The sequence below is a fragment of the Pongo pygmaeus genome, chromosome 3 (assembly GCF_028885625.2).
Source record: "Pongo pygmaeus isolate AG05252 chromosome 3, NHGRI_mPonPyg2-v2.0_pri, whole genome shotgun sequence".
NCBI classification, from domain to species: Eukaryota; Metazoa; Chordata; class Mammalia; order Primates; family Hominidae; genus Pongo; species Pongo pygmaeus.
This window is the reverse complement of record NC_072376.2, coordinates 134519017-134546074: the sequence shown is the minus strand read 5'-3', so window position 1 is coordinate 134546074 and position 27058 is coordinate 134519017. Positions and strand designations below refer to the sequence as shown.

General features: G+C 41.0%; 1 protein-coding gene across 6 annotated transcripts in view; it reads left to right on the top strand.

Annotated features, from left to right (window-relative positions):
• Positions 1–1298: 1298 nt before the first annotated feature.
• Positions 1299–27058, top strand: part of TRPC3 (transient receptor potential cation channel subfamily C member 3) — a 73688-nt gene continuing 47928 nt past the window's right edge. For 2 of the 6 annotated variants that reach the window (XM_054486223.2, XM_054486222.2), the window contains exons 1-2: positions 1381–1975; positions 20316–21087. In XM_054486223.2, the coding sequence (XP_054342198.1) occupies positions 1761–1975; positions 20316–21087 (987 nt within the window). In that variant the 5' untranslated portion in view covers positions 1381–1760. Of the gene's footprint in view, positions 1976–2653; positions 2707–20315; positions 21088–27058 lie in introns of those variants that run through there. The other 4 variants (XM_063664077.1, XM_063664076.1, XM_063664075.1 and 1 more) reach the window with 3 other exon arrangements.

Below are 27058 nucleotides of genomic sequence, written 5' to 3'. Positions count from 1 at the left end.
TTGATGACTGAGAGTTCAGGGTAACTGCAGTTAGAATGTGTATGAAAAAGGATGGGAGGAGAGATTGAAAATTTGGATTTTAACCTGAAAGTAGTGGGAAGCCACCAGAGATTTTTATAGAGAAAAGTCGTGATCAGACTTTGCTTTAAGCATGGTCTTTCCAGTAGTACAAAGAATGAAACAGTTTATGGGGAGAGGTGGGCTGCAGAAAGGCTGGATAGCAGGGAGAAGCGGGGGAGCCTGAATTGAGGCGGTGGTACCGGGTGGAGAAGGGCAGTCCTGCTTTAGAGATATTCCAGAGGTGAAACTGAATAGGTCTGCTAACCTACATTGTGAAACCGTTAACACTTGCATATGTACTAACAACTGAAAAGCACTTCCAAACATAAAGCACTATACAATATTTACTTGTTTTTGTTTTTCCTATATTAGATGTATAAATGCTACTGCTTCTTTCAACATATAGACTTGCCAATTTAATACACAATATTTTATTTACTTTTTAAGAATTAAATTCAAAGGAGCTATATTTTCTTGTGTTTTGCTTAAATTTGGGAAGAATTGTTCCTCTAAAAAGTACAGTATAATTGGATACAGTTAAATAAATTTTATCTCATCAGAGCGTGTCCAGTATTTTTGTGATTTTTCCTAGTTGGACTTGCTGGAAAGCCGTCTATTTGAAGGAAGGGAAAGTCTGGGAGAACACACTCTTCTGGATCTAATCTAAGTTTTCTCACTACCCACCTATCATGAGTACCTTTTTCAGTCTCTGTAGGCCAAGGGTTTCTTATTTAAAAGGACCAAGAGACTCCTTGATCCCTAAGATTCCTGCTAAGATTCTGTACCTCTTTCCTCCCAAAAGAATGACTGGTCTTGAATTCTAAAATGCAATTTTTGTGAGTGTGTTTTAAAAAGAAGACTGCATTTCGCTGAAAAATCTTCCTTGGAAAGCATATAAATCTTATTAGATGCCTTTGAGAGTCATTAAAAGAACCGAAGCCTCATGCACGTTTAAAACATTACCAGGCTGGATGGAGTACGAAGGCACTCAGGGGAAGGTACTTAAACCTCCGTAGGTTCAACCAAGTCTTACTGGGAGTAACCCAACGAACAAGTGATGCTTTTTGAAACAAATTTGGAGAGTTGGCTGCAGGAAAATTAACAAGCCAGTGGATTTCCTTTTCCCTTCCTTAGGAAACTTGTTTCTGTAGATGCAAAAAGGGCCCTAGATCCTCTGGAAGAGAAAGAGAGTGGGGAGGGGAAGTTTCTCTTTCTTTGCTCCCCACCTGCGGTCTATCTGATTTCCTCTCCAGCTCTGTCTGATAAGGAATTGATTCTCCCCCTCCTCTTCCCCCTCCCGCCCGCCCTCTCCTTCTCCCTGAGTAACGATGCTGTCCTAGCAAGTGATGCTGTCGGAGACAGGAGACGGGCGCCGAGGAGGCATCGCCGCCGCCGCGGGGCTGGAGAGCCTCTCCCAGCACCAGCGCCCCGCTCGGCCCCGGGCTTCCTCGTCGCAGCTACGGCCACGGCAGCTGCTCCCACAGTTTGATGGTGGGCGGCGGCAGCTCGGCTTCGGCGCCAGCCTCTAACTGCTGGATCGCGGGCCGCGACGCTCTCCGCTCCTGCCTTCCCGCCCTGGGCCGCCCGGGGCCGCGGAAGCCGCGGGAGGTGGGGAAGGGGCGCCGCGCAAAGACTGCACGGCCGCGAAGGCGGAGGAGGCCGGCAGGCGGCACCCCCACACTCGGACCGCAGCCGGCGCGATGTCCACCAAGGTCAGGAAGTGCAAGGAACAAGCAAGGGTGACCTTCCCCGCGCCGGAGGAGGAGGAAGACGAGGGCGAGGACGAGGGCGCGGAGCCGCAGCGCCGCCGCCGGGGCTGGAGGGGCGTCAACGGGGGGCTGGAGCCGCGCTCGGCGCCCTCGCAACGAGAGCCGCACGGCTACTGCCCGCCGCCCTTCTCCCACGGGCCGGACCTGTGAGTACCGGGCCCGGCCGCAGCCCGCGCCTCGGAGGGCGGTGCCGGGCGGGGGGCGGGAAAGCGCGCGCCGGGCGGCTCCACGACGTGCCTGGGACCTCCGAGACCCACATGGTACGGCCGGGCAGTTCGATTTGGAGTGATTTGGGGGGGACAGACCTCGGCCGGAGGCTCGTCCCCTCGGTCCCGCGCGGTGGAGGGACACAGGGGCCGCCGAGTGTGTGGCAGGGGCTCTGTCCCGGCTGAAGCACACGGTACAGCACGCAGGCGGGCACACTGACTTCAGACAAGCATCCTGGCGAGCAGCCACTCCCTGTCCTAGAGCCGAAGAGCTCGCACGACTGCTGCCAGGGCTGGGCACCCCTTGGAAGACTGACCCCGGGGTCCCGAGCTTACCCAGGGAGGCTAAGGGGAAGATATGCACACACCCAGGCGCGCACTTGGACCCCGAACTCCTCCCGGGCGTCCCAGCGTGGACTTGGGTCCCCTCCGACGCTCTGGGACGTCGGGGGCGGGGGCAGAGAAGTGGGGAGTAGGGAGGGGACAGTGCGATACAGGCAGGGTGTGGGCTGAAGGTTTGCCCAGGCACCTTGTCTCTCTGTGGTTCAGTCACAGTTGGGGTAAAACTGGAACCGAAGCCCTATAGGGTCCCCTGAGGGAGAGAGTGGGCATCGGGCAGCCGGGGAACCGCTTTAGTGATAACTTTGACTGCGATTCCCAGGCGGCGCAGGGTCAGTGGCTCGCGCCCCGGCGCGCGGGATCTCTTTTTCTCTTTCTTTCTCTCCCTCTCTCTCTTTCTAAACGAAGGAGCGGTCGGCGCGCTAATGCATGAGAAAGAGCAACTTTTCTTAATTTCCAGTCTTGGAGACAGCTTTTAATCAGTGCGAGACGCAGAGAAGATAAAAAGAGGGTGATCGGTTTCACAGGGTGAGATGCTCTGTATTTTTTCTGTCACGTACACTGGGAGTGCCGCAGGGCTTACTGTCTTTTTTAGGAAGAACGCTCAGAACTAGGTAGAGAACTTGGGGTCGGATGGTGACGGGCGGCGCAGACCGGCTGAGCCGGGGAGGTGGTTCTCCAGGGTGGGGACCGAGGTTCTGCAGCGCCCCCTGCTGCCGGCGAGCGGCCCACCGCCCGGGGCCGAGACCTCCGGGGTGACCCCTGCACCCCCAAGATCGCGCGCTGCTCCGCGCGCGCAGAGTCTGCGCCTGGTCTGGCTGGACCTGCCGGTAGAACACAGGAACACAATGAATGGCTGGGAGTAGATCCCATAGGGAAGAGTTCTGATTTTAAATGAGCGACGCATCCCGATGTGGTTCAGTTATTGCTGAAGATAAGCGTGGAATGGAAATGGCCCAGGAAATGGAGGGAAGGTATATCCTTTGGGATTAAAGCGCCACCAGCTCACTTCCCCGTCTCCCTAAGGTTTTAAAACATTGTCCATTTTTCCTTTTGCCAAATTGATATTTATAACCTAGCTGTTTTTTGATTCCTTTTAAAATTCTTCTTTTTAAAAAACCTTAAATCCTGACTACATGAAACACCTGAACTCTTCTTATCTGAGAAAGTAGGGCGGAGCAGAGATTATTCACTTTGCCTTCTGAAATTTGAGGTCAATTACGCAAAAACCCTGGGGCAAATTCTATTGTAGGCTTGCTGTCTCACTGCTAATAGAACATCTTTTGTATATGTTTGCTAACTTTACATAATTCAACAAGTAAATGTTGTGGTATACTTATTTTGTAGAGGTCGAGAAGAAGACCCAGTCATTTTTAAGGAGATATACATTAAAAACGTTTCTTTTAGAGGCAGGGCAGCAAGCTCTTCATGTTTATTTCAGGCCTGTCACTTGGTAACATCAGAGACTAGCTTGATCTCTGTAACAGAGATTAGCTGTTTATTCCACCTTTGAGGAGAATCCGGCCACTGTTTAATAAACAGTGTTTATTTACTGCTGTTTAGAAGTGAACACGACAGCCCTAGGATGGACTCCGAGAAGGATACCCAGGGTCATTTCAGGAGACGGAACAGCATAGCTGAATTTAAAATTCAGCAGGATGCTAAGGATACAATCCCACCTTTACCAGGATAATTCCTCAGGGTACTTCTGTTGCTGATTTCACTGCTCCATGCTGCCCTATTCCACGTGGAAATTTTAAATAGACTGACTTGGGAGGAAAAGTGTCACCTGCTGTATCACTAACAAGATTATTTTTTACCTGTTGATAGAACTCTTGATTCAACCACTGATTCAAACCAAGACTTCCTTCATCCCAATTGGTTGCAAACCTAGGACCAAGTAATATGTCATTGTAGTGATGGCCTCATTTTTAAAAAATGTTTCAGTTATTCAGTATATCTGATGAATTCCAAAAAAGATATTGGAAGGCAGTTTTCATGAGTCTCAATTCAAGCATTTCTCAAGCATGCATATTTGCAAAGTGTAGGCTAGGTACAGCAAGCCACAAAGATGAGCATGACAACTTTCCTGTACTCAAGAAGTTTAAAATTTCATGAGGGAGAGGTGGGAATGAGACTGGGCATGAGCAGTTATTCTGTAAGTTAGAGTAAAATCAGTTCCGTTTAAAAAACAAAACAAAACAAAAAGAAAGAGTTATAAAGGGTCAAGTGCGAAGAAGAGAAGGACAACATTAGGTTGTGGGGAAATAAAGGAAACCTTTATGGGCATTGAAGGGTAGATAGGACAAGAAGCAGAGACAAGATAAGTACTTAATTCAAGCCCTCTCTTCCCCCAAAATGCCAGGCATGTTTAAGGAGTATTAGTTGAGTTTGGTTGGAACATAGATATGTATAGGGGAGCAGTGAGATTTAGCTGGACATGTTGGTTTGAGGCATTAGTGCGGAGGATCCTATATGCCAGGACGAGGCACTAGGGAGCCACTGATTATTTTAAAGTAGCAGTAATTTGAGCAAACCCACTCTGAATTGAAGTGGCAATCAATAGAAAGTGAAGAGACAAATTAGGAGACGACTGTAACTGCCCAGGCTGAGATTAGGCTCTGTAATAGGGTAGTGTTGGTGGAATGGAAAGGGGAGAAATTGAGGGGGAAAAAAAACCAGCTAGAATCTATGGAATTTTGCAACTCACTATCTGTGAGGGCTTTAAAGAGAAAGCAGGATCAGAGACAATTTAGTGATTTTTGACCCAGATAACCAACATGGTTGATGGCATTGTTGACAAGAAAAAAGCAAAGGTGAGGATCTGATTTTTCAGATAGTTCTCTTTTTGTTGTTGTTGTTTTTTTTCTTTTTAAAGGAATAGTGAATGATCAAATATTTCTGATAGAGATGTTAAGCAGGGAAAAGGAAATACAAGTTTAAAGCTGTCTGATGGGAATTGTTACACAGTTGTGTGACTACATGAGATTACTCAAAGGAGTGTGAAGAGAGAAACAAAGGGAGTCCAAGCTAGATTTTGAGGGAAAAAGCTTTTGTTTAGAGGGCAGGGAGAAAAAGCAGCAAGAAATAACATCGATGCACACTCTTCAAAAACTGAAAAGATCAAGAGAAAAACTTATGACTCTACTGTTAGAAGAATCAGTCCTTGCACGTATCATTAGATTTTTCAGCAATGTTATCTTTAACAGAGAAAGATTTCTAGAAAAAAATCCTGTTTAGTTTTTCTTTAGAGGAAGTGCCGCCAAAAAATAGTCATAACAAAAGCAGTTAATTTGTGTTTATATACTACTTCATGCTGTCGTTTATACTCATTCACTTAAATCGCTCCTCTTTAAAGCAGTTTTTTTAATCATTGTCATCACTTAGCAAATGAGGAAATTAGTACACAGAGATGTAAAGTAATGTTCTAATGCTTCCCTGGCAAATCAATAATAGATCTTCTGATACTCACCTTTATATGATCAAGGAACCAAAAATGAGTCCACAGTGCCTTGTAACTCAGATTACCTAAAACACTTTGTGTGTTAGTTTCTGTGGCACTGGTCTTGTATAAATGTTCCAGTCTTGGCTTAGTGTGTGTGTTGGCTCAGGCATTAGACTGGAAGCAGGACTTCCCTCCTTCCCAACCCTGGAGGGAATCAGATTCTCCAAGTGATTGTTGAATCTTAGGGACATGAGTCTGGACTTTGAGTCCAGACTGACTAGTGTTATTAAGAAAGAGGCAGCTTTCTTTACAGTTATAGTTTAATTTTTAAGAACAGCACAGCATGGCATTAGACTTAAGGACTTTTTTTTTTAATTCTTTTTTTTTTTTTTTTGAGACAGAGTCTCACTCTATCACCTAGGCTGGAGTGCAGTTGGTGCAATCATAGCTCATTGCAGACTCAAACTCCTAGGCTCAAGTGATCCTCAAATCTTAGCCTCCCAAGTAACTGGGACTACAGGCACACACTACCATAACTGGCTACTTGTAAAATTTTTTGTATCGACGAGGTCTCACTATGTTGCCCAGGCTGGTCTCTAACTCCTGAGCTCAAGCAATCCTCCTACCTCTACCTCCCAAGTTGCTGTGATTATAGGCATGAACCACTGCACCACCCAGCCTTGAGGCCTTTAATACTCTTAAACTTTTCTTTATATTATCAGTTGTATATAGCAATTTCACTATGTACAATGAGTCATCATTTTTGTTGGTTTGTTTTAAGTTATTTTTATGTAATATCAAATAGCTTTAAAAGTTAGATAGTGCTAAAAGACGTCTACGAACAACAGCAAGCCCTCAGCAATTCCCTGGTCCCCTCTCCTTTTCTGTCTACTCCACTTTCAACTCTTTCAATACTGCTATCTTTTTATTCATATTTTAGATGTTATCAATAGTCTCAGGTGAGAATTTATGTTCACATGTATCTATTATTCTCCCCCTGTCTTCCACAAGATGGTTTATCACAATTTCTGGTTAATATCTTATTTAAGTTCTTCATTAACGTGACCATGTAATCATTGTTCACTGCTAAGTCAAGTAGTATAGTATGACTACATTTATTTTCTTTGATAATTGGTTGTTTTTCTTGGAGTAAATATTTGTCACATCGTGTCCTTGTTTCTTAGCTAAATCTTCTACAGTGTCTGTGTGTGTTTTCCTGAAGTTATCCCTTCTAGAGCCCTCTAACTTTCTTTGTATGAGGTCTTTTTTTCCCCCCGCTTCAGGAAGCTCTTAGTATTGTCTCTTCATTAGCTCTCTTCTGAAGATGTGCCTTGGTATGGATGCTTTCATCATCACCTGAGCTGGACACTTGGGTAACACTTTCCATCTGGACATTATGTCCTTTAGTTCTGGGAAGTTTTCCTAACCACTATTTTTGTTCTTTGCTTTTTCTGGAATTTCTATTGTCTGGATGTTGGACCTCCTGACTGATCCCCTAGTTTTTATATCTCTTCTCTTCTGTTTTCCAATGCTTGCTTTTTGTGTTTTTTCTATTTCGTTGTCTCTATCTCCCAACTCTTTCACTGAATTTATTTCCATTTTAGTGATTATATTTTTAATTTCTAAGAGCTCTTTCTTGTCTTATGAGTATTCTTTTTTATAGCATTCTTTATTTCAGAGATCCAGGGTTTTTTTTCCTGATATTTCTCAGGGGAGAAGAGATTAGGAAATAATAAATCTGGCTGTTAGTATTGACGAACTGGGCAAGAGTTCCCCTGTTCCTAGTTCCTGCCCTCCTGTAGGCCTGGTATCCCCACGTCTAGAGCATTTCTGTTTCTCTATCTCCAGAGATGCTATATCCTATCTCCCATAGGGGTGCAGGAGGGTTGTCACTTAACCATATCAATTAGCAGGTGGGGATGTAGGGGGAGGGTTTCTATGCACTTGTTATACAGCCAATTCCCTCATTTTAGGTTCCAGCCTTATCTCTACTTTCTGGAATTTTTTTTTGCCTTCAATTTCTGGGCATTCTCTGGCATTGAGCTGGGTGGATCAGCTTGTTTTCTGTAACAGCCACTCTAGTTGGAACTTCCTTCTCTCCACTAAATGATTTACTATTTTAACAACTCATCTCCTTTCCACCGTTATATATTGTAGCTTGGAGTTACAAATGTCTCTTGGTTTCATGGAAGATGAAATTTGTGTTGCAGTTCCTTGTTCTCCTTGTTTAGGGAGGTAATTTTGAAAAGGAGAAGGGGTGAGAAAGGCCTTTATTCCACCATCTTGAGACCGAACATCCCTATGATACATCCCTATGATTGTGTGTTGTGTTTATTTAAGCCCTAACATTGGCAATATTATTTAACATAACCAAGAATGGCAGAAGGAAGAATATTCTTCCTCGTAACTGATCTTATCAGGCACATGGAGTAGATAGTAACTTACACTGTGTGATAAGAAGGTCATCTGAATTCCCCACCTAAAATCATCTTAGTACCACACTTCTGAAATTTAACAATATAGAATATTTTGAAGAATAATAGAATGTTTGAATTTGAAAGGATTTCATCTGGTCCAGTCTCTTATTTTACAAATTAAGAAACTGAAGCTGCAGGTTGACATCTAATTCACAGCAGCCCCAGGCCATCTGAAATCCCCAGCTTTCTGGGACTGTGGTGTTCGCACTGTAGCCTCCTTTGGTTAAGCATTTCTCTCTTCCTCAAAGAAATTTTAAAATGCATTTACTCTTGGGAGGAGCAATACAGGAAACTATTAACTGGTATTAATTTATTTATGAAATCCAATTAATTCATCATTTAAATTTGGCTGCTGATGGCAGATCAACTTGAGAAAGTTGGTAAGCTAAATAGGAGGTCTAAGAGTAAGGGGAAAGAGGAAAAAAGGTTATCGCAAAGCACGATTGACCCCCTGCCAAATATTATTTATGATTATCCCTTTTATTAATATTAAAGAGGTGAGAGGATCCCAGTCCATCACTAGACCATCTTCTGAGGACTGAGTTAGAATTTTAAGGATTTTTCATTATTGTGCTGGGATAGAAAATGTGTCTATGCTTCTGTCCCTCTCTCTCTTAAAGTTATTAAACATTGAACTTTTCCTTTGCCTACAATATCCCATAAACCTTTACTCCCCCACCCTTCCCCCACCCCCCCGTTTATAATAGGCAGTCAAACACCATGGGAAATGTAATGGGAGGAAGAAAACCTTATGGAGTTGATGTGCCCTTGGTAGGAAGGAATCCTTTAAATTTCCTAGCTCAGGATTGAGATTTCCTGTTTCAGGGAGGATGCTAAGGAATGATGAATGGCTGCTGGGCATTCTTCTAAGGAGGGGAGGCTCTTTCCTTGTCCAGAAGTCTTGCTTCTCAACCCTCTCCCCTCTACTGCCCTCAGCGTTGCATAACATCCACCCAGAAGGGGCGCTGTGTTAGTGGGCTGTGCCGGGTGGACACATAGGAGTCTGGCCCCATACAGAGGGTCTGCAGATGTAGACTGTGGGATGGCTGACTTCACACTTATGCACGAGGGGCTCAGCAGTGGCTTTATGAGAATAATTAGGATTGTTAATAGCATTTTGTGTTTAATTTAGCATTTAGGTCAGGTATATTTGTCTTCAATTATCTAGTTAAAAAAAAAACCCTATTAAAAATACTATTTTCTTTGCACTGTTCAAATAATAGGTGATAATGTGGATTTGGTCCTAGGTCTTTTTAAAAAATGAGAATTAAATGTCCACAAATGCGTGACTTGTTAAGGAAAATGCGTGACTTGTTTTGACTTTAGATATGGATGATAATGATAGAAAACCAGATTCCTTTATTCTAATAACTATATGTATATAATTGATAGTGACTAATGTATTTAAATATGAATTTCTCTTGGGTCAGTAGAAGTTCCTTAATTTTATTATTTGAGGTCATTTTGTCTGAATTCTTGTTCAAGTATAGACTGAATTTATATAACTTTTAATTTCGTTGTCACTAGTCTTCCTGAAATAATAAAAGTTAGTTTTAAAAAGCATTGTGAAGATGAGTTAGAGATTTTTTTAATTACTAATTATTAAAGGTTATTAATTTTAAGATTTATCTCCTGTCTGCCTCTAGATTATCCTGATAAAATATAACTATGTAAAATCAAAATCAAGAGATGGAGAATGCACCAAATACTTTTGTGGTGTAACCAAGAATTAAATGTTATTAAGCAGAAATTTGCTTTGAAAGAATGATTGTTGACATTACTTTTATTTCTTATTATTAATTTATATTATTCGTGACATTCTTTTTTATAGACGAATCACTTCAATTCCCCTCCACCACTGCTTCTTCCACACATAACCATATGTGACCAGGGGTATTCTGTAATCTAGGGGGGGAAAATTATCTGTTCCTTAGGTCTTCAGTGATGTGGTTTAACTATGCGTGCATCTGTGCACCCATCCCTCCAATAGATATTCATCACCATATACTAAAAGCCAAGCATATGGAGATGAAAAGAGGCAGCCTTTGCCTTTAAGGACATTTTAATATCATTGGGGAGATAGGCATGAAGACAGACAATTGCAAAGCAATACAGTAGTTGGTTTAATGGAGTTATACACAAAACACAGTTCCTAGAAGCATAAACGTCTAAGTTCTAGAAGGCATTTGCTTGAATACTTTCTTGGGCACATATATTTAAGAAGTATTACCAAGAAGTCATGTAGGCAATGGCTGAGGGTCCTCACTTCTGCTCCAGTGTACTTTTAGAGGGAACAATGCACTGTTAGGTAGCTGTTTGCTTTTCTGGTTTTAGCTGCTGAGGAATCTGGCAAAGAGCTACTCATGCTTTCATGAAAAGAATGAGAGATAAAGCAGTGGAGATAGACCAGGGTTCCTCGCCTTAAATACACAACAGTTTCTTGCTTCTGACAGTCATTAGGGCAAATGCCAAAATTAGCATATATCTAATACATTGTTTTTAAGTTTTTTTTTGGTTGGTTGTTTTTTGAGACAGAGTCTCGTTCTGTCACCCAGGCTGGAGTGCAGCGGCACAATCTTGGCTCACTGCAACTTCCGACTCCCGGATTCAAGCCGTTCTTGATTCTTGTGCCTCAGCCTCCCAAGTAGCTGGGACTACAGGCATGCACCACCATGCCCAGCTAATTTTTGTATTTTTAGTAGAGATGGGGTTTCACTATGTTGCCCCAGTTGGTCTAGAACTTGTGGCTTCAAGTGAGTCATCTGCCTCTGCCTCCCAAAGTACTGGGATTACAGGCATGAGCCACCATGCCTGGCCAAGCTTTATTAAAATTATACATGAAGAATTCTGAATATAATGCAGACCAACAGAAACTATCAGGGAATTCATTACTGTGGAGACCTAAATATCTCTCTGGGCTTATAAGTGCTGGAATGTTTATATTTTAAATTCTTATGTGTGTGTGTCAGGGAGGCGATGGGAATGATGAGAATCTTTAGAAATGAAATCTGCGCTTTCCTTCAGTGAAGCACCTTATCTTGCTGGTTTGGTTGTTACTGTGACAATGTATTATTGAGCTCTATGATGTGTAGGTAGATGCAGGCTGAGAAGTAGGTATGAGATACTTGTGGACTCCTGTGGCCATGTACCCTCTAACTAGACAGTTGAACTGATGGGCTAGCTTTCTCTAGCCTTGCATGCTGGTGTAATTAACGGCTACTGGGGTTCAGAGTGTCTCCACTCCACTTCTTCCCCTCCAAAAAATATATATTAAGAGATGTTCAAAATGTGTGTTTTTGATGATATTATTAAGACTGTTTGTCAGATTCTGTCTCCTCCTTCCAACCACATACACATAAGCCTACTGTGTAGATGTCAGATATCTCCAGAGGTAGCCACATTGACTGACAGGTGCCTGCTTGCCAGGGAGATTATGGGATTTTTCTATTTTTTGACTTTTCTTCTCTGACTTTCTTGTCTTTTGTCAGTACCTGCTGCTTCCCACCCTCATTACCATTTCCAATTATCACCATCTCCATAGTGTAACTAACATGGTGGCTGTTCTCTAACACTTTCCCCCACCTCTGTGCTTTTCTCACTACTTATCTTCTGTGGCTCCGTCTGCTCTTCTTGCCCTTCACAAACTGACGCACAGGATCCTGGCTGGTTAGCACGGTCACTTTCTTCAATGTGGTGAACTGCTCCATCCAAACATTTTGGATGTCATTCTCATTAACTCAACTCGCATTGATGGTGTTCTTACTTTGCTTCCTTGCTACATGGGTTGAATAGTTGGTTAATCTTTACCTCATTCAATAAAGGCTTTGAGGTGACTTCCTTAATAATGCTCGTGTATTGCAGCATGCTAAGGAGCTTGTGATTCAACCCAAACAGCCATGTTAGAATCTGTTCTTTGTAGAACCAAAATGTTCCAACACATAAGCTCAGCATGCATTTTAATAATTATACTTGGATTTATAACCCATTGTTCATTTTCTTATTCCCTAGCAGCATCATGATAAAGTAGCCAGGAAAAAGACCTCTGAACTCTAATCTTCTAGTCTTGTACTCCTCAGTGACCTTAAGGGAGGTAGCATTCTGTTGAAGTCTTTTAATCTGCAGAATTAGTATCAATTGCCAAGTATTTTTGAACATATACTACATTGTATTAGGTACAGTAGAGATAATATATCAAGAATAAAACATAGGATAAGGAGCATAAAACATTTATCCTCAATTGAACTGAGGACATGAGTGTCACAGGAGACAATAATCAAGGAGACAAAAATCAAGGAGACGAGGTAAAATTAAGTGTCTATATTTATGAGTAGACTACCTATATTACAAAAGCTCAGGCTGAAGTGGTCAGGAATGGCTTTAGAAAGGATCAAAAGACTCAACATTTCATACTGAACAGAATCTTGTGGGTCATATCAGCATTGCCCTGTGAAACGTGACCTTCTGTATACAGAAGTATAATGTAAACTGGACCACTGATGGTAAGAAGGATTTGAATTGGCAAAGAGCAGAAATAACAGTATGTTCAGAGAGGGAAACATAAGAGGAACATCCCAGAGGTAGGTGTAAAAAGGGTCAAGAAATCATTCACAACTTGGATGGGCAGCAACGTGTAGCTTCTGTAATCTGCCTGTAACAAAAGTCTGTCTCCTGAGCCTCCCACCTTCTGAGTAGGAGAGAAAAAATTAAATGCCCAATCTGTGGTTCACATTAGTGTTTTAAATTTTGTTTTGTTTTTGCTTACTACACAGACACTCAACAAGTGAATAGCAATCAATAAATTAAGCAATTAAGTCAATTAAGCAATTAAGTAGTTATGTGAATTGACAAGGAGGGAAGGCTTGCTCTACATTTTGCAGGGATTTGGTCAGTTAGGACGGTGTCTCCCCATGTCTTGAGCCGGTGTGGACGGGGCTTTTGCTTCCTGATTCTTGTCCCCCAGTCTTCAAAAGGGCTCAGAGTCTCAGTGGCCTGTCTGTCTACCAGCATTCAGCACACTGCAGAAAGAGGCTGGGAGGCTGACCTCTTTTATCTTAGTTCGATACTATAAAGTAAATTTTTATTTGGATAAACTTGCTCAGGCTCTCGGGAACTACCCTTTCCCCTGCTCTTCTCTGTCACATCTGGCCCTTGCGGGAGGGGAGCTTATGTGTCCCTGGAGGGGGAAAGAGTTAGTGTCCTCTAACTCTTCTGGTCTCTGGGCACTGTTCTATGTCTACTTGAGTACTGCTTGTTAGCAGAAGTAACTGGATCTTGGCTGACTTTCTTTTGTTAGAAACCCAGATATGCTCCCTCAAGTACTTGGTTTCGGCTCAGCTCCCACTGCTACAAATCCCAGCACCTGCAACATCCTCCATCCAGCTTACAGCACCAGCAGTCTGTCCCAAGCCTTAGTGCAGGCTACCTGGCTCTCATAGCAGGGTCCACACTGCAGGGGAGCTGAGGGTGGCTTAAGAAAGCTCTTTGCTTTTCCCATATCATTCCATTACTTAACCAGTACTTAAGGTACTTCCTCACCTTATTGAATCCACATCTTGACTTTTACTTCCCTTCTGTTATTTATTTGTCCTCCCAGAACAGTAAGCATCACGGCTTTGCTGTCAAAAGTGGGAGAGCTGTCTTGTCTGCATAATGAGAGCACTTTATGAACAGGGTCCTTCAGGATGAATTAGAGGAATAAAGTAATTGAGAAAATCTTTTCATTAGACAATTTCCCTTTTCTCAAATTCTGCTTGCAAAATCCTCAAAACCATTCAGTAAAAATAGAAAAATCCCATAATTCTTTGCTAGTAAGAATCCGAACTTCTCCATGATCCTTTTCTTTTCACTCCTGTAAAATGTATCTTCTGGAACTCCCCTTGAACACGCCCACCCAACTCTATACTGCACCACCCACCCTCCAGGCAGAGATGTCCTGAGTCAACCAGGGCAAAGATCCTGTATTTGAAAAGGCAAAAAAGAAGAGCACCTTAATATATTTTCAAGAAATGTCCTTAATAGTACGGGAGTACCCCTTGACCGTACAGAAATAGCAGAATAATATGTTTACAGGATAATGAAGAATGAATCTGAGGAACAAGGGAAGGAAGGTTAGCTAGGCAGGGTGGGGTGGGCTGTGACCATCCCTGAAAGTCATACAGATGAGTCTCGACTGATGAAAAGAGCAGTAGGGGGTTACTGATGGTTTCCTGTTTTTTTTAAAGAGAATGTGATATGGTGTAAACAGAGTTTACGAACAGCAAGATGCTGGGCATGGTTGTCATGTGTAAAGAGGAGAATCAGGTACAGCCGGAGGCAATGGAAAATAAGAGTCAGACAGATTCCAGGTTGAATCCCAGTTCTTCGTTATTTTACCATTTGTGTTACCTTTGGCAATTTCATTTGAGCTCAGTTTTGTTATCTATGAAACAGAGAAAATTATACCTGCTTTGTAGTATTGTTATGAGAATTAAATATGATAGTACATTGAAAACATTACATACATATGAGGTGCTCAGAAAAGTTTAGTTGCCTTCCCTCATGCCTTCTCTGCTGGGAAGCTGTTACAACAACCCAGCTGTGAGTTGATAAAGATCTGGAGGCTGGTGCTGGCAATGAGAATTGGAAGGAAGCATTCAGTACAAGAAATATTCCAAAGCAGAAGCTTTAAGACTTTGTGACTGACATGATCAAAACAGTGAGTCATAGATGACCTTGAAATTTCTAAACCTGAATAATCAGCCTGAGATACAAATGTTAGGAGTGTGAGCTGCTTTAAGGAAGAAGGTGAGTTGGGGCATTTTAGAGTAACCAGGTGACAGACTACAGTATATGTGGGACCTGAGGTGAGGTGAGAGGATGGGATCTAGGAAGAGATTTGGAAACTCAACTAAACAGATATTTATTGATATTTATTTTCTGTGGGGCACTGGGTAGAACTCTGTGGATAATGATAAATAAAACATGACTGTACTATCTATGAACGTGTACAGTAGAGGCATATATGAGAGGGTATTTATTAATAGTTGTTTTTTTTTTTAAATAAATTCAGACACTTGAGCCTGGGAGGCAGAAGTTGCAGCGAGCCGAGATTCTCCCACTACACTCTAGCCTGGGTGACAGAGTAAGACTCTGTCTCAAATAACTTAAAACAGGTTTAAAACACATGGAATATAGGATATTTGGTTTTAAATCTGTGTGAGAAATAATTTAAAAAAGGAGAAAGACTGTGCCAGAAATTTGGAATAAGATAGTAATAACAATTGAGCAGTCCCCCTAAGAGGGGGGCAGGGGAGTGAGGGTTATACAGTTTTTATTATTAGATTAAAAGACAAAAACTTATCTGAAGAGAGAGGCTTCTTGATTTGCAATTCTAGGTTGACTTTGGCACTGTAATCCTCATAAAAGGTACAAAGAATACTATGGTGAACAATCTCTTTAACTCTTTAATTGTGTTTGAAAAGATACAATAACCTTTTAAAAATATCGCTCCTTCGTAAAAGCAAGGTCTTGACATTAAATAGTCACTGCTGAAGGCATTTCTGTAGGCTGCCTACTTGCTGTGCTGTGGTTTAGGTAAATAGCTTCCTGGAGACCAAATTTTAAATAGTTAATAAAGTTTAGAGAAACTAAATGAATGTGAGGCTACTTGTCCCTTAGCCCCTGCTACTCAAACATATTATTTCAACTTCATTTTTGGCAGGACCAGAGTGACAACTGCTTGAAGGCCTCATAGTTGGGGGTCCTTGATCCAGGATGCTCCATTATTTTTATATTGGAGGTTCCCAGGAATTGGAAAGAACTTTCATCTAAAATGCGTATTTCACGGTCCAACCGTGAGAGATTCTGATTTAGTTCATCTGAATGGGGCCCAGAAATCTGATTTCAACAAGCAGTCCAAGTGACCTTGAGGCAGGTGGTACTCAGGTCACGCTTAGAGAAACCCCGTTGGAGGTCAGGTGAATTGATAGCAAAGTTAGGAAAACTGAGGAGTGTTACTTGTATTTTAGCTTCTGAATAGAGTAGAGCAGAGGGTTCCTTATGGCTCCACCACAATATTTCTCAGAAGAGCCTTTCATCTGCTTAAGTGTTTGGACAAATTCTAGGATCCCAAAAAGCATGAAAAAAAAGTTTTGCCTTAAAATGTATTGTCAGTGTCTTCATTCAGGCTGCCATGACAAAATATCATAGAATGGGTGGCTTAAAAAAAAAACACACAGAGAAATTTATTTTATTCCAGTTCTGGAGACTGGAAGTCTGAAATCAGGGTGCCAGCATGTTCGGTTTCTGGAGAGGTACCTTATAGGTGGCCACCTTCTCAATGTTTCCTTACGTAGGAGGTAGCAGGATGAGGGGAGCAAGCCCTCTTGTCCTATAAAGGCACTAATCCCATCATCAGAGCCCCATCTTTATGATCCTATGATTTCAAAATAATCTCCCAAAGGCTCTATCTCCAAATACTATCACATTAAAGGTTAGGGCTTCAACATACGAATTTTGTGGGGACACAATTTGGACCATAGCAGTTGGATATTACTAGCTATCTGTATTAGTCAAGAGGAGCTTAAACATGGCCCTCATGGATCTGCGGGTCAGTGGTACTCCAGTGCTTTTACCAGAAAGAAGTCCCTGCAGAATGCAATCTCGCAGTGTTGAATGACCCATTGGATGAAGATCTGAGGGTAGGAAATTCCTGGCAAAATAATTTTAGTGTTAACATTACTAGAGTTAAACATTCTCTCCCATTCACCCACATTCCTTCCTTATTTTTCATGCTAGAAGAGATACATTGTCAAGGCCAGCTGAGATTATGTTTATGCATTGCGGATGGTGTGAATATTGACTCATTCCATCAGTTCAGATTAATGAAATTTATCTTAGTACTGTAAGGAAAGTTAACAAAAAGACACTTCCATTTGTGAATTTATCATAAGATGAATGATATTAAGTCAGCTCTTTTATTTTGAAACAACAGTATAATTTGTTCTAATTGAGATATCTGACTTCTCAGTGTCAGAAGTTTTAAAGACAAAAATGACATGTGACTTGTTCTAAAATCAGACATTTCAGTTCAAATATATAGTATGGAGGTATAGCTTTTGAAGGAATAAGAAGTATTAAGAAAAAACTTAAAGTACTAAGAAATACAAAGGAAATATTGATGAAAGAATGATGTCCTAATATTTTCAACCTGGTGTCTTTTGGGAGAAATAGTAGGATTTTTATAAGTGATTTTTCCCTGTAGATAGCAATCATTAAATTAAAAGCCTTTCCACCAAGATGTGACACTTTAATAAGAGTTTATTTTCCCAAAGATAACCCCTCTGAGTATTGAAATTCTGACATATATACTCCACATGTATTTCCTCTCATCAACATATAATATTTTATACAACATGGAATTTCTAGCCATTTGAAGAATATCAGTTCATAGATTAATAATAAAAATATTAACCCAGTGAAGTCAGTACCACTAATAGTCATAAAACATACTTATTACTATAATATTTACAAGATTTGTTTAAAATCCTTGTCATAGAGTTTGGTCTTGAAACAAAGTTCTCTTCTATGCAGTTCTTGTCCACCTAAAAGTCATTGTTATACCAACACACACACACACACACACACACACACACACACCCCCCCCCCACACATGTCCGCCAACTCAGACTTGCACCATTCCCTTGTCTCCCACACATACCACACATGCACTCTACTCCACACCCTCCCCTACACATCATACCCTACTCATAACAGCCAAACACAGGACATTTATTTCACTTCAGAAAAATTATAATATAATGGTTTCTAATAAATACTTACATTTTAACATTTTTGTCAACTAAGGAATTAAAAATAAAATTTTTAATAAAAATTTAAAACATTAATTTTATGTTTAATAAAGAGATTCGCACTGTGGTTAAAACTATTCAAAATATGCAAGAGGGTATAAGTGAAAAGTGAAAGTCCCCCTTCCTCTATGACTTCTTAGTCCCAGTCCAGATATAACTTCAAAACCTTCATGTGTTGATTTCTAGAAATTGCTACAAACACATATGTGTATATAAAACAAATATGTTTATTTAATTTTTAAAAGTTGATCACTTGACACTAGTTAAGCCATTAGAATTGGGTGCCAGTCACAGCACTGTGTCCTTGCATAAGTCAACAAGCCTCTCTGGGGACCCCTTTAGTTGCCATACCTCTATAGAGTCAGGCTTGCCCGGCCACATTTGCCTTAGTCCCTATCTGGGAGACCTTCTGCCAGTGGCTTCTGTGCTCCTCTCTCTGTTTGGGGCCCTCAGAGCTGAAAACAGAGTGGACACTGGTAGCTGCCTCTGATTCCTCTTGCCAGGGAAGCTTCACAATTTAGTCATCCACCCCAGGCACCCAGGGAAGCCAGTGTCCTTTCTAGTTAATTTTCAACTCCTGACTCCATGAATACAGTTTTTTCAATGGTAGGAGGTATTTCTGGAATATATATTCTAGAAATAAAGCATTTTCTTTTCTAGCCATTCACTTTTAACTTTGACTTATTTGCTTCAAAAGTCAGTAATGTGGAAAAAGCTTTATCTGGTACTTTTTGGTACAATTCATCCCACCAAAAATCACAGATTTTTAAAAGGAAATTATCTTGAACATTGGAACTGGGTAAGGTAAGATACAGATTTATACAATATTTGTGCAATATTTTAATAGCCACCAAAATATTGTACAGATTATTGAAAGATTATAGATAGTCACGATGTTAAAAGTGTTTATTTAGCATTGTTTTTCAGAGACTCTGAATTTCTGAAAAAGCTTTTTATTCATGAGGAAAATCTGAGAACTTTATAAAATTCGATTTTATACCTGGCATAAGGATGCACAAGGAAATGAAATTATTTACCTAACATCATAGAAATTAAGATGTGAACTCAAATCACTGTAGACATCAATTGACATAACTTTGATAATGCAGCTAAATAAATCTCAACTAATGTGGTTGTGTTAGGATTTCAGTGCGCATTGATCTGGATGTACAATTAGTGCCCAGTTGCTTTACTCACAAAGTAATTCTAGTGATTTTTAAACCATAATCAAAGCTTATCCTTTCAGTTCCAAGAGGCAAATATATAATACTAGTAATTAAATAATTCTTATTACAAAGGCACAGTTGTTTTCAATAAAATCAATCTAGGTTGATGCTCAAATTTTATAATTGCTGAATCTTGTCTGCATCTTTGAAAAGATAAATCCTATAACTTGGGGATGGGTGAATCCCCTTAAGAGAAATGCATAAGGTGGAGGGTGTGGGGGCAAGTGGCATGTGCCTGTAGTCCTAGCTACTTGGGAGGCTGAGGTGGAGGATTGCTTGAGCCTAAGAGTTCAGGGCTGCACCTGTGATCTTGCCACTGTACTCTAGCTTGGGCCACAGAGACCCTGTCTCTAAAAAAGTATTTAAATAAACAAAAATTTTAAAATAAAGAGAAAAAGATGAAACTAAGATCCTGCAACATGATACTTGGCCTAAATCCTGTGCTTTTTTAGGGGGCTGAGGGTCAATGATTTTATTTAGTTAAAAGGATGCAATGACTTGGCAGGAGTGTTTTGACCTCATTCTTTAAAAAATTAACTTCCCTTAGCCTTCAAGCCTAGTACTTGAATGTCAAGTACCTGCAAGCCTCAATGTCCAAGACTTTTAAGAGCGGAAGGTACGATGAGTTCCATCTTTACTAGGGTCACAAGGAAGGCATGGGTATATGGAAATTTTTATTATTATTCCATCTGAATATCATTTTCTAGAGAACAGGAGCTTTTGTTCTGAAGGGCTACCGGCTCCCTTCTGGGATCTAGCAGCCAGGGTTAGATCACAGGTGTCATTTCAGGCAAGTAGTTAGCAACGGTATCTCTACCAACTGAGCCGGCCCCTGCAGCCAGAGGTTTGCAGTGGGTAGTGTGTATTCCAGAAAGGGCCCTGACATGTGAAAGGAAGGAATATGCCCTAATATTCTACAGTTGTTTTATCGTTGCTACTGATTAGGTCCATGGAGGGAAGCCCATCCCTGAGACGCATGACGGTGATGCGGGAGAAGGGCCGGCGCCAGGCTGTCAGGGGCCCGGCCTTCATGTTCAATGACCGCGGCACCAGCCTCACCGCCGAGGAGGAGCGCTTCCTCGACGCCGCCGAGTACGGCAACATCCCAGTGGTGCGCAAGATGCTGGAGGAGTCCAAGACGCTGAACGTCAACTGCGTGGACTACATGGGCCAGAACGCGCTGCAGCTGGCTGTGGGCAACGAGCACCTGGAGGTGACCGAGCTGCTGCTCAAGAAGGAGAACCTGGCGCGTATTGGCGACGCCCTGCTGCTCGCCATCAGCAAGGGCTACGTGCGCATCGTAGAGGCCATCCTCAACCACCCTGGCTTCGCGGCCAGCAAGCGCCTCACTCTGAGCCCCTGCGAGCAGGAGCTGCAGGACGACGACTTCTACGCTTACGACGAGGACGGCACGCGCTTCTCGCCGGACATCACCCCCATCATCCTGGCGGCGCACTGCCAGAAATACGAAGTGGTGCACATGCTGCTGATGAAGGGTGCCAGGATCGAGCGGCCGCACGACTATTTCTGCAAGTGCGGGGACTGCACGGAGAAGCAGAGGCACGACTCCTTCAGCCACTCACGCTCGAGGATCAATGCCTACAAGGGGCTGGCCAGCCCGGCCTACCTCTCATTGTCCAGCGAGGACCCGGTGCTTACGGCCCTAGAGCTCAGCAACGAGCTGGCCAAGCTGGCCAACATAGAGAAGGAGTTCAAGGTAAGCTTTGCGCTCTACCCCGGCTGCTCTGCGTGCTCACCCACTTCCCCGCTGCTGCCTGGCCCGCTTTGCCACCGTTCGCTCCACATTCGGTTTTGCCCAGTGAATGTGAAATCACGAGGGACTGAGAGTGTCATTCAGACCTCATCTGATGTTTTCTTTCTGCCTCTCAATGATGGTGCTGTGACAAATTCGCTTGGGGATCCAGTATTCTGGATCAGAGAGCTATAATTATGGTGCCGCTCTGTGTTCTGGGTAAACATTAAATAAAACTCAAGATTTCTCCCCTTTTTGCTAAAAGGAGGGTTTGGGTGTGACTTTTTGTCTTCCAAATCCTTCCTCCTGTTTTGTAGTTAGTTGTGTGGTAGCACGTAAGTAATATTAATTTGCTTTATTTCCCCTGAGAGAGGGTACCGTGTCTGGAGGGAGGGTACCGTGTCTGGAGGTCCTGCAATACTAGGTCTGTGGTGGATTGGACGGAGCAAGCTCCCGTTCCATCTCCACGGTAGTGTTAGTTTTGAATGCACTGTTCCTTGGCCCAAGCATTTGTGTATCCCTTTAGAATCAAAAGTCAAAAGACCAATAAAAACTACTATTAAAGTCACTTCACTGATATGATAAAATGCCTCTCCCTGAATTCCACAAATGTATATTCAGAGTGGTGAGCCGTAGATATCAGTTCAATCTAGAAATATGAGGACAGCAAAGTGATTTGCTTTAAGGGATTTTTTTAATGAGTGAACTTTTTTTCCTGGACATTATTTTCAATCAAGCAGTATTATTTATTTGTATAAAAATTATATATTAATGACAGATCATTTTATTTTTTAATCAGTTGCTACCTCCTCCTATGCGTTTTGATTGATTCTAGCTACTAAATCTGGTTATTTCATAGTTCTGATCAATATCATTTAGACTGTTTTTGGCAGGTTCTTGCCTCCCATTTCCCATCTAAAAAGATGATTGTAGACATCAATTCCTTGAGTTATTTTCTAGATGCTAAGTTAATCTTTTTAGTTTAGTGTTATGGTGTCAGATCACAGAAAAAGTGATTATTCTTTCACATCTGAATATGGTTTTTATAGTTAGTGAGATTTACACAAATGCAACTAGCAATATAATTCAGGTTACAGAAAATATACTTTGCCCCAGTGTTGCAAGAAAATGGTGGGAAAGTGGTCCCATCCCTTTTCCATACACACAAAATTCCCTGGATATCCATCAATGCTCATTGTGTCCCAGTGGAGATCTGGACTTACTATAATTTTGTTAATCCATTAAAATTTTTTTCTGATGTAAAAGCTACACACATTTATTGTAAAAATTTTCCAAAAAAGGGAAAATAGAAAGAAGAAAGTAAGTCTTACCTTATATCTAATCCCTTTGAAGAGATTCATTATGTGGTATTTGAAAAGATTTATTTACTTGGACCCAAAATAATTTTTTTTTTTTTTAGATAGAACTCAGAGCAAGTTGAAAACCCCAAATTCCGTTTAGAGACAGTAGAAAAGCATTTAGGTAAAGCACTTGTAAATATCACTTGGTTATTTTGAAACAGTAATTAAAACATAATTCTAAACATATTTATTTGCCACTATTTCAAACGCCACACAAATCTTGTTTTTACACATTTTTCTTGATATATACTGAAAGTCTGCAAGAGAGTCTATAAAAGGGAATATTTTCTAAGATCGTGTTTTAGTAATTTACTAAAGATGGTGACATTTGCAATTCCACCCAGAGTCGTCAGCTCAGTGCAACCATGGTAAGAGAATTTGTTATTCATAGTTTTACCCTGAAGCTGGCTAAGTCCATATTGGCAATGCTTAGAATCTCTCTTATTCTGACTTAGAGTCACCTCTATAACCTTTCAGGGTTGGGGAAATATCACAAATAAAGAGGCAAAAAGAGAGAAAACACAGTTGAATTCTAGAGAATATCTATAAAGCTGCCAAATATCTATAAGGATAAGCAAAAATCATCTAAATCTCCCAGTTCTGTTTTCTGGATTATATGGAAAGTGCTTGTGTAGCAAGATAGCCCTCTCTGAGCCAAAATCAGGACAGTTCTTTAGAAATTATAGTCTCCAAGGACTTCATGTCTCTCTCCCCTAACTCAATGTGCCTTTTCTTTCTCATTTTTACCTGTCCTTGTTATTCCTTTCTTATCTGCCTTTCTTTCACCTTTCTCCCCTCTTATCCCATGTTCATGTCCATCTGTCAGGGCTTTAGACAGACAGAGAAAATACTGCTTTCATAGCCCTGACCCAGAGACTCTGAGCTCTGAAAGGGCAGCGAAAGTGAAGCTCATTTCTGAGACAAGCAGGTAACCTAATTTGCCCTGTTCCATGGTGTTCACTATACTCTTCCCATGGGGACTTTTAGCTCAAAGTATTAGCCTTGAAATAAAAAAAAAATAGTTTCCTAGTGAAAAAGAGGTGATTTTTTTTCCTTTTAAGACACCTATATTTATTTTATCTTACCAATGGCCTATAATATCTAGTATCTCACCCCTGAAATTGCCATTATTTAGATTCTTCAGAGAAGATTCTCAGCCACTCTGCAGTTTTCACATTTCTTTGAGGAATACAGTAGGCATGGTGCTGAAAACATGCAAAGGTCAATACCCTAAGAGGTCAAATATTCTAGGATACAGATTTAGATAAATTAATGGAGGATAGCTCGGTGACAGGTTATTAAAGAAATATTTTGGATGTGCAAATGCTGTTTGAAGCTATTCTGAGAAACAGAATATTGGAAGGATAGACTCTTGGTCTAATCCTCCAAAATGTCAGTGGCAAGGAAGCCAGTCATTTATTAAGCTGTGAGAACGCAAATTGAAATTTTCTAGTTCTGACTGAGTCAATGACGCACCTTTTTTGTAAAAATAAAGAAGTGGGGAGAGGCATTTGCTTCCCTGTGCCTCAGTTTTCCTCTCCTTAAAGTAAAAAAACAATTTTACCTTATATCACCCTACAGCTGTAAGGAAGAAAAGAAATGAATGTAATCCAAAAGCAAGATGACATTTTATAGCAGGAAAATACTCTAGGAATCACCTTTCATGTTGTAAAAGAGAAAACAAAGGCTATAGGCAACATTTCATATGTTAAGCCTAGATTTGAGTGTCTTGAGTCCCAGTCATAGGTAGTATATCTAATATAATGTACCTGGTAATATTGAAGCACTTCTTAGCACCTAATTTGTACCAAACACATTCTAAGCATTTAATCCTCATGGTACCAATATGGGTAGGATTATTCATGTCAGAGAGGTAAAGTGAATTCCGCAATATCACACAGCTAGTAGGTGGTAAAGCAGTATTTGAGCCCAGGAAGTCTGGCTTCAGACTCTATGCTTTGAATCACTATGATAACTTGCCTCTTTTGTTATTAGGGAAAGGGCCTGACAGAACCAAGCCTGTTAAGAGTTGAATTTCAGTTTTCCTCTTCAGGATAAAAAAGGATTAGAATGATAATTAAACATATACATTAAAAGGAGTGTGCAGAACCTGTAGATAGATTGTGATGAAGACTGAACTTCATTGTTCTTCCTCTGGCTTGAGCAGATCCTTAGGGTTTTAAGTTCTGCTCTGTAAGGTGTGCAGTAGGTCCACCAGCTAACTGTGGAGGGCTGTGGTAATGGATGAGTGGTATATTAAAGACCATTATGCAAAACTAACTTAAGATAAAATTATTAGTAAATGTAGACCAGACAAATGGTCTGATCTGTGAAGTAACATGGTGGAATTAACAGCCAATGCGGACTTTACATAGATGGTTGCTTTTGCAGCTGAAGAGAGGCTGTTCTTAGCTGGAGTTCTCCATCTTTCCCATGGAGCTCTGCATAGGTTTAAAAAATGGTATCCAATGACTATAACAAAAGAAATCACCATTATCTCCAGCTCTGATTATTTTCTGCACTCTGGCAACAGACTTCTTCAAGTGGGAAATGTTTAAATTGTTATAAAAACAAATAGTGCTGTCCTTGCAACATGTTTGATTATCAGTTTTTTTATCTTTATTGATCTTTCAGTGGATGTGAAAAAAAGCTTTCCTTAAAACTAAACAGTTTATAGACTATAATTTTATAGGTAATGAGTCATTATTTAGGTATTACTGCAGATGTGGGTACTAAGTTTTCTTCAAAGCATGGAAAGTAGCCTCTATTTATTTCTGATCAATGGAGAAATGACCACCCTATGTTGTACCAAATCTTACAGAACAGTCTGAACTGAAGAATAACATGAGGAAATTTCATCTAAAAAAAATTGTATTAAAAGGGAAGCTTTATATGGAAACGGGCATGGATTTAATACTTCTTCTGGATGCTATAATAAAATATTTCATTAGTCTTTCAGGAATGGAAAGCAGATGGATATTTAACTGACACTCTGCACAGAAACCAGAGACTGAACATTTTATTAATTTTATCAGTTGCATGGTACCAACTTGAATGGAAACTAAAGATTGAAGTTTTATTCATTTTATCTGTTCCCTTATGAGGGGAAAAGGATTAACTGTAACTGTTCTTTATCTGAATTTCTCATATCTGAAATGGAAACTATTCTAATCTGTGTAGCCTTTAAACAGTCTCTCTTCTTCTTGTTTATTTTAGCTGATGACGTGGTTTTGCCCATCAAATCACATTAATTATTTAAAGGAAAAAAAATTGGAATTTTTCACATCTTTTTTTTAAAGTATGATTTTTGAAAGCCCAGTAATTCTGCTGTGCCAAATATTACTTAGTTATATAGACACATACAGTGTCTCAAGACATGTTACAATGGGGAATTCTGTTTTCCTCAAGTGTTTCACATTAGATTATTATCTGGTTAGCTCTCCTAATAGGCTAGAATTTTAGTGAAAGTCATAAAAGTAGAACTGGGGTCTCCAAAAATGAGACACTTTCTCAGGAGATGGTCATTGACACCTTCATTAGAACAAATGGACTAGAAATAAAGCTCCATTCAGAAGGCAACAAGGAATGCTACCAACTGACTTCCTCATGGCAGTTCACGGCAGTGTATAAATATGCAAATGAAATTAAAGATTCCTGGATTATTTTTAGCAAGGTGTTAGTTCCAGTGGCCTGGAAATTTTTCTCTCAGGTACTGAATTCTGTAACCCTTGAGAATTCAGTTACATACAATGATATATTTCTCTTCTTCTAGTTCTGCAGGGCACAATAATATGCCCTTCAGACAAACAAACAAACAAACAAAAAACCCTCTGTATACAGGTGGGTATCCATCTACTTTTCTACATTCGCTATAAACCAGTTATTCTCAAACATAACATGTATCAGAATCATCTGGAGGGTGTGTGAAAACACACAGATTGCTGGGCCCTTCCTCAGTTTCTAAATCAGGACATGTGGGCTGGGGTCTGAGAATTTGCATTTCTAACACATGCCCAGGTGCTGCTGATGCTGCTGGTCTGAGGACTACACTTTGAGAAGCAATGTCTCCAGTAAGGCAAGGGATAATGAACTGGACAAGTAATTTTTCACTGTCAACCTAAATAACAGAGAGAGAGGTTCTCTAAAAGAAAATGAGGCCGGGTGCGGTGACTCATGCCTGTAATCCCAGCACTTTGGGAGGCCCAGGTGGGTGGATCATTTGAGGTCAGGAGTTCAAGACCAGTCTGGCCAATATGGTGAAACCCCATCTCTACTGAAAATAGAAAAGATAGCCGGGTGTGGTGGCACATGCCTGTAATCCCAGCTACTCGGGAGGCCGAGGCAGGAGAATTGCTTGAACCCGGGAGGCGGAGGTTGCAGTGAGCAAGATCATGCCACCTTACTCCAGCCTGGGTGACAGAGCAAGACTCCATGTAAAAAAAAAAAAAAAGAAAACGAAAAAATAGAAAATCATATTTATTTGGGACTATAACATTGCAGTGGAAATACAAGTGACATGGTAAACTATGTATGTATTCAGGGAGGTAAAGAAAGACAAGGTTTTTAAAGGAAAA